The sequence below is a fragment of the Tripterygium wilfordii genome, chromosome 13 (assembly GCF_013401445.1).
Source record: "Tripterygium wilfordii isolate XIE 37 chromosome 13, ASM1340144v1, whole genome shotgun sequence".
NCBI classification, from domain to species: Eukaryota; Viridiplantae; Streptophyta; class Magnoliopsida; order Celastrales; family Celastraceae; genus Tripterygium; species Tripterygium wilfordii.
The window spans coordinates 6,354,530-6,362,971 of record NC_052244.1 but is presented as its reverse complement, the minus strand read 5'-3'; the positions used below and the strand labels follow the sequence as shown (position 1 = coordinate 6,362,971).

At 35.1% G+C, this 8,442-nt stretch overlaps 1 protein-coding gene across 3 annotated transcripts; it reads left to right on the top strand.

Annotated features, from left to right (window-relative positions):
* The first annotated feature begins 2,916 nt into the window (after nucleotides 1–2,916).
* On the top strand, nucleotides 2,917–6,602 carry LOC120013366. Of its 3 annotated transcripts, XM_038865155.1 has the most exons (5): nucleotides 2,917–3,052; nucleotides 3,162–3,231; nucleotides 4,476–4,691; nucleotides 4,791–5,239; nucleotides 6,059–6,602. In XM_038865155.1, the coding sequence occupies exons 4-5, from the start codon at nucleotides 5,078–5,080 to the stop codon at nucleotides 6,314–6,316; spliced, it is 420 nt and encodes a 139-aa protein (XP_038721083.1). In that variant the 5' UTR covers nucleotides 2,917–3,052; nucleotides 3,162–3,231; nucleotides 4,476–4,691; nucleotides 4,791–5,077; the 3' UTR covers nucleotides 6,317–6,602. The 3 variants fall into 3 exon arrangements, with proteins under 3 accessions (XP_038721083.1, XP_038721080.1, XP_038721082.1); XM_038865152.1 differs by having other exon boundaries at nucleotides 3,162–4,691; XM_038865154.1 differs by having other exon boundaries at nucleotides 2,948–4,374.
* The last annotated feature ends 1,840 nt before the right edge of the window (nucleotides 6,603–8,442 follow it).

Below are 8,442 nucleotides of genomic sequence, written 5' to 3'. Positions count from 1 at the left end.
ATCTTGAATACTCAGATCCACTTAATGTGTGACTATAGATAGACACAAGATGCAATATTACATCCAAAACAATTTAGTCACAACCAAATTAACAAAGCTAGGCACTTTGTTGATATAGGTTGTGTAGTGCATGGACATCTCCAAATAGGGAAGTAGATTGTCTTGACTACTTGAGAGGACTCACGGATTGATGCACTAGTGTATGTAAGTAAACATACATTGATGGACTTACATAGGAAAGAACAACCAGAAAAGTACTATCAATGAGTTGTTCATCCTATAGCTGTGAGAGTACGATATCTCTTAGGCATCGTTTGTTAAATTTTTGATTTGTACCTATGCTAAGACGATCCTAGATAGCTTTCGCTGTGTGTCTAAAATTAGTTTTAGTAACCAACAAATGGTATCGGAGCGAACTTAGTATGTATTAAGTCATTCATTAGAAAAATAATTGCGAGCTAGATTGGTGCCTAGGGTGTACGATTGATTTTGTGTATATTTGGATGCCACTAACACTTGTTTTGTAGTCTTGAGATATTGTACTAGGCTGGTATTAAGTTATTTAAATTTATTATTTTGGGTTATAACCTATAGGCTCGCGTTTAGAGTCTATGGGATATTTTTTGTAAAGCTGTTTTTTCAGATTTGTAGTTTCCTTGCTTTGTAAATTCATTAGAATCGCTTGTAAGCCTTCCCCAAGGCATAGGAATTTTTGTACTAGTACTTAGTGATGTTATGCAAGTAAGAGTAGGAAGAAATCGCGAAGAAACGCAGCTGGAAATTGCAGCATGCAAGACAAGCCGTGCGCGCGGCAGATTTTTAAGATTTGTGCTTGGAGTGTTCCTAAGGGGTATTTCGGTTTGTAACTCAATTTTTTGGGTAACCAAAATATTTTATGGACTAGGGACACCCCTGGACAACCTCTGGAAGTCGCAAATGCAGGTTTGTGATGGAGTTCGACACAAAGAAAAATCTTCAAAAGTGAAGTAGGCTCACGGCCCATGACTAGGGTTTCTCCCTAGTCTTCGAGTCATGATTGGAGATGGATATTTACATGTTGGACATCATGAAGACCAGCTTAGATATAATATCATATGTGTTTATTGTGCTGGTTTATTGTGCTTTATTTAATTATGCTTTCACTTATGTGAATGGATGCATGATTAAATTGACATGTCATATAGACAAGCCTTGGCACCGAGCTTATTAGGAATAACTTTTTTTGACATCTAATAAGCTATATGTAATTACGTGATTAGATAAACTTATGTGCCATAATTTAATAGATTAAAGATTTAGGTTAATCACCTAATTAACTATTGGGAATTATTATAAGTTTAATCACGTGGAATTACATAATTGGTTAACGATTAAAGGTTGATTCGAGCCACTAGGATCTAAGGTAATCTTAAACCAGAAAAACCTTAATAATAAATTATTGAGTGGGAGAGGGTTATATCTAATGATATGACCCGTGGCTTCCCAAAGGTTAATCCTCACTAGGGTATATAAACTTACTCGTGTTACATGCGCTAACCCCCTCTGGGATGGAGTATTCATTAGTTGAAACAGTAGAATTGAAAGCTGATAACTTAGGACACGCTTATATGAAAGCTTACTCGTATTGCACCCGCAACCCCCCTTTGGGATGGAGTTTTCATATGAGCAAGTTTCGATAGGTTAAACCTTGATTTACAGTATCTACAAAGGAGCCAAATAAATAGCGATCAAGAAATTTAAGAGGCCCAAAAGGCTAGACTCTTGAATTTATTTGACTAAGTTAGACTTTGGTCAATTAGGCAAAAAATTATTGTTGGTTGATACGCTATTACATTTAAAGCCCGTTTGGATGTTGATGAATTGTAATGGTAATTGGAATCCTATTCCATTACCATGTTTGTTTAATTTTTTAATATCTCAGGGCAAATGCAATGGTTGGTAGGTAATGGGGATAGTAAACTGTATTAGGAATGGTGTTTTGCTGATGTGGATAGGAATGAAAATGTATTGTCTCTTGCCATTGTACAATGGTGTTAAATAGAAATTGGTGTGAGTTAGTTAATTTTGGTGGTAAATTTTGAATAACATACAACTATATATATACTCTTCGAAATGATTTTCTATAAGATTACATTAACCATAAATAATTATTTTAATTAATAAAATTTTACGGCAAATAAATACAATATTTAAATGAAAACACAATGAACTTTAGTGCCAGACCCCCCACCCCTAAAATAGTAATGAATCAGAGATAAATCAATGAAAACACAATGAACTTTAGTGCTAGGCCCCCCACCCCCAAAATAGTAATGAATCAAAGATAAATCAATGAAAGGCCCATTGTAATTCCGGTCCGATACTATTTATACTTGTTAAATGAATTGGAATGAGTTGGAATGTTTGAAATTTTTAATTTCATCCTGTCCATTTTGTGTACATATATATATATATATATATATATATATATACATACATGTATATATACATGGGTTTGGGTCTTTTAAAAAAACTAAAGAGAGAGATAGAGTGATGGGTCTTTTAATCAAAATAGTATCACATACAAAACAGTATCTCATACAAAACAATATCGCAGGGGAGAGAGTAGGTTTGCAGTTGGTGTTTGTGCGGGCCCACACCAGTCCAGCAATTTGAAGCCTCAATAGAAGTCTTTGTTCCCAAAATTGATCCAGCAACTTTGATAGCCAAAAAGCCTATCATTGTATGGATTCAACCTCTCCATTTCCCATTAAAGATCCATTTGACCCATCCATTCTTGCCCTAAAGCCCACCATTGCATTTGCCCTCACAATGGTAATCTAATTACTCATGTATTTAGATAAGACTAACAAAATGTAATCAAAATACGTATTGTATTATGGTATTCCAATGACTTTATGTAAAAAATATCAAATGAACAATTTTGTCCTTATAAAAAATCCTTAATCTAAACTCTCTCTCGCGATCTCACTCTCATCTCTCGCGATCTCCAAATCCATCCATGGCGATTGAAGCTCGTATCCTTCTCTGATGATCGATGCTCGTTCTAGAGGTATTATTACTTCGATTCTTCCAAGCTTCTCTCACTTATTGGCTAATCTAAATTGCCCTTCTCTCTCACGATCTCTCTCATGATCTCCATGGCGATTCTACCTCTATAGTTCGTGATCTTTTGCAATTGAAGCTTATCTCACTCTCTAGTGATCGACGCTCATTCTACCTCGCAAATAGGTATTATTGCTTCGAGTCTTCAAAGCTCTCTCGCTTATCAACTTCTTTGCTTGATTTGTTACTAGATAATTTCCTAATGGATCACTATGAGAATGCATAGAAAATGTAATTTTATAATAGCCTATTCACATCTAAAAAAAATGATATTATCTTGCTTGTTTCATAGTTCTATGCTAATTTGTTCTTTGGCTTTAGCATACCCCTTTTGAAAAGTCATCATTGTGTGTGATATTTGTTAGATGGTTTGATTTTGTTGTTTGTTACTGCACCCTTTTATGCATGAATATATGAACGGTGATGTAAAAAGTTGCAAAGTGAAAGTTGTTTGTTGTCTGATTGAATGTAGAAAAGCTAATAATATTAACGAAACATTGCACCCTTTTTCACATATTTATGCTATGTAATTGTTAGTGGTGCGAGACTTCTCTGTATTTTTATGTAATTTTGTGTTCGTGTAATATTTGTTTTAAGTGTGTGCATGTGTGTGAGGTGAAAGTCATGTGAGAAGTCAATGTTTGGTGAGAAAGTGTGCTCTAAAGTCATCTATATATATATATATATATATATGTATATATGGATGTGATGTTTTTCTCTTCATGTAATGTTTAGGTGTGTGCCTTTTAATTGATCATTTAAGCATGGATGAGAGAAAGATTCTCATTTGCCTAATGTTGAAGAGGTATATGGATCGACTGAATATTTTAGTCACCCTCCTCCACATTGCTTATGTTGTTGTAGTTCAACATCACCAAAAATATCGCTTGAGGTCTAAATATTTTAATATGAACTACCAGAGATCCCAAGCTTTAGAACGATTGGTATATTCCAATGATGTCACATATTTTAATCTACTTAGAATGGATACGTTTACATTCAACAAATTATGTGTAATGTTGCATACAATAGGAAGGTTGAATGACAGAAGAAACGTGAAAATCGATGAGCAAGTAGCTACATTCCTAAATATACTTGCTCATCATGAGAAAAATCATACTATAAAAGAGATTTTTTCGATCTGGAGAAACTGTCAGTAGGCATTTCAAGCTAGTACTAAATGCAGTGCTTCTACTATAAGAAAATTTGTTCAAAAAGCCTCAACCTGTACCTGAAAGTTCTAAAGATCGAAGGTGGAAATGGTTTAAGGTATTTATTGTATTAGTGTTCACTAATTATAGGTTTTAGTTTTTAGTAAATGGTCAAGCACTAAAGTTTTTTCCTTCATCTCTTGTTTTTGAAATGTTTAGGGGCATTAGATGGGACATACGTAAGAGTCAATGTTCCTGAAGCTTACAAACCTAGATATCAGACTAGAAAAGGCGAAATTATAACAAATATCTTAGTAGCTTGTTCACCAGACATGGGAATTATCTATGTACTTACTGGTTGGGAAGGTTCAGCTGTTGATGGACGAATACTTCGAGATGCTGTGAGTAGGAGAAATGGCTTAAAAGTTTCACAAGGTGAATTACGTGAAAATTCAATCAAGTATATCATAGTATTCTATACTTTTTTTCCTATTTTTTATGGTGGCTTAATATGTTTTTTCCTCATGTTTTAAGGATATTACTACCTTGTTGATGTTGGATACACAAATGGAAATGGCTTTCTAGCTCCATTTAGCGGTCAAAGATATCATATTAATGATTGAAGGCCTAGTTATCAACCTACTACCCCTGAAGAATTTTTCACTATGAAACATTCTTCAGCCAGGAATATTATTGAGAGATGCATTAGATTACTAAAATTGCATTGGGCTATCCCTAGGAGCCCTTTGTGGTACACGATTAAGACACAAGGATGGATAATTGTAGCTTGTTGTCTTCTTCATAACTTGATAAGATAAGAAATGCCAGTTGATCCGTTAGAAGATGATTTAGAAGTCAATGAAGAAGATACTAGTGAGATGGCTGGTGAGATGGATGGTGAGTTGATTGCAAGAGTTGAAACATCTACCCAATGGAATGATTGGAGGAGGGATTTAGCTGTGCAAATGTTCAACGAGTGGAAAGTGAGTAAAATTGTCAGTACAATATTTTTTATTTGGAATATTATAATTGTTAAACTATTCATATCATAAAATGTTCAATTTAAACTCCATATATTCATAATATTTATTTGGAATATTTTTTATAGATGGGCTAAGATATCTGCCTCTTCCCTTTTTGTGAAGTTGTTATTGTGTTTTATCTTGCTTTGTTTTGCTTATTTGGTCTTGTCATTCTTAGTAGTTAATTCCATTAGTAACATGGATTTTGCTGGTTGTTTTTTCCTTAACACTAAAAGATAATGTATGTGTAGGCATTTGTGCTTGATTTAGTTTTGTAGTTCTTACAAGAGTGTGCATTTGGGTTTATGAATTAAAAATGTAGATTTGACTAGGTATGGATGCAAGAGATAAAAAAAAACATGTTTGGTCACCAGAAGAAGATGAAAAGCTTGTGGATGCAATGCTTATGTTGAAAGAAAAGGGAACTCACGATAATAATGAGAAATGTGGATTTACAAAAGGACATCAAACAGAGTTGGCAAATATGTTGAGAATGATGTTGCCCGGTCATAACATCTTAGAGAAGCATGTTGACTCGCGTATTAGAACATTAAAAAAACATTGTGGGATTATCTATGATTTGCAAACAAATCGAGGAAGTGGATTTGGTTGGGATGATGAGAAGAAATCACTTGTAGCTTCTGCAAATGTATGGGATAAGTTTGTGAGGGTAATATGTTAATTTACATATATGTGTGTGTATTGAAAACTTTTAGTTTGTCATTGTGTTTTATTCATGTTCTAATGTGATTCTCTCTCTTTTTGTCTTATTTTTTATAGAGTCATCCTGATGCAAATGGTATTAGAGGAAAATCATTCAATCACTATGATGTGTTGATGTTGATTTTTGGAAAAGAAAGAGCTATTGGTAAGATGACTAAAGCAGCAGGAGACATACTTGAAGATGTGAACAAAGAGCAAAATGATGGTGGTAATGATACAGAGACAGGAGATGGATTAGGTGATTCTACATTGCACAATTTAGGTGATGAGCCTTTTCGAGAGGAGTCTTCGAGGAAGCAAAAAAAAAGTCGATAAACTGAGAGATCGGTAACATCATTGGACCGATTAACTGAGGTTGTCGGAGCTAAACTTAGAGAAGGTAGACAAGAATTTGCTAAGATTGCAGATGCAATTACTGATCCAAATTTGAAAAAAGAAGAAAGTAGACACAAGTCGAATGATGAATTGAGAAAAATCGAAAGATTAACATTTGGACAAAGACAAGAAGTGGCAAAGAGACTAATCCATGATCAAGATATGTTGGACTATTTTTTTAATGACATTCCAGAAAATGAGAAGGCAGAATGGGTTAGTTGGTTTCTTTCCAATTCCAAGTGACATCAATGCCAATGACATGGCCAAGTGCTATATCTTAGCATCTTTATCGCCAGTCTTGTAGAAACAGCATGAGAGCATGCAGACAGCTGGAGACGTGATCTTCAGTGTGCAAGAAATGTTCCAACAAACCACTCGCCATGCAAGGCAGCAAGCGATAAAGAAGTTGATGAACGCCAAGTAGGCCGAGGGTACTCCCATGAGAGAGCATATGCTCAAGGTCATGGAGTACATCTATGAAGCCTTGGATCTTGGTGCTGAAATCGACGGACAGACGTAGGTGGATATGGTCTTGGAGACCTTATCAAACTCATTCTCCCAGTTCAAGTTGAATTTCAACATGAACAAGATGGAGATGTCTCTTCCAATGATCATGAAGGAACTTCAATCCGCTATGCAAGTAACGAGAAAGGAGAAGGATGTTCATTTTGTTAAGGTTTCTAGTTCTGGGCCCAAAAAGCCTAAGAATAAAAAGAAATAAGCCATTGCTGCCAAAATCCCAAAGATAAAGAAAAAGGGCAAGGTTGTGAAGGGGAAAGGCAAATGCTTCCATTGTAACCAGAAAGGGCACTGGAAAAGTGATTGTCTAAAGCTTCTAGCAAAGAAGTAGATTGAGGGTAATATTCTATTTATTGAGACTTGTTTATTGATTGATTCTACTGTATCCTGGATTGTAGACTCTGGAGCCACTAATCATGTTTGTAATTCATTGCAAGGGTTCTAGGAAAGCAGAAAGCTTAATAAAGGAGAGATCACTTTGAGGATTACTTCAGGAGTCATAGTAGAAGCTACTAAAATGTTTACCTTTATGTTAATTTATATTTTGGATGTAATAAGATTTTAACATAAAATGTTTACCTTTAGGTTTCGAATATTAAACGAAATTTAATTTTAGTTTCAAGTTTAATGTCAGAAGGGTATTATTTATCTTTCCTTTCTAATGTTACAATTAGTAGATATGGAAAGGAAATATGCTCTGGAACTATGAATGGAAATATGTTTCATTTACATCCAAATTCCTACTCTGGTAATAATTGTGATATTATGCATGCTGAATCTAGAAAGAGAAAGGCCGTAACCAATGAGGAAACCCTTTGGCATTTACGACTTGGTCAAATTAACCAAACAAGAATCAATAGGCTAGTTCATGATGGGTCACTCGACCTATTAGATATGAACAGTATGCACAATGTAGATCTTGTTTAGAAGGTAAAATGACTAAGAGGTCGTTCAAGTCCAAAGGCCTTAGGGCTAATGATTTATTAAAGTTGGTGCACACTGACGTATGTGGGCCAATGACGGTACATGCCCGAGGAGGTCTTGAATACTTTATTACATTTATTGATGATTACTCTAGGTATGGATGCATTTATCTAATGCACCGTAAGTTTGAGGCTTTTGACAAGTTCAAGGAGTTTAAGGCTTTTGCGGAGAACCAATTGGATAAACGCATCAAAGTTATAAGGTCTAACCGTGGTGGTGAATACATGCTAGATGAGTATAAAAAGTATCTCACGGATAATGGCATTTTTACTCAGCTTTCTGCATCCAGAATGCCTTAACAAAAAAAGGTAGCAGAAAGGAGAAACAGGACACCACTGGATATGGTAAGATGCATGATGTGTCATACTACTCTTCCTGAATCTTTTTGGTGATATGCCCTAGAAACAGCCATGCACATCTTGAATTTAGTACCGTTTAAGTTAGTATCAAAGACACCTCATGAGATGTGGACTGGTCGCAAGTCTGATCCTAGAAATCTAAAAGTCTGGGGATGTCCAACTTTTGTACTGGTAGATAAGACAACTAAATTTGGACCAAGATCT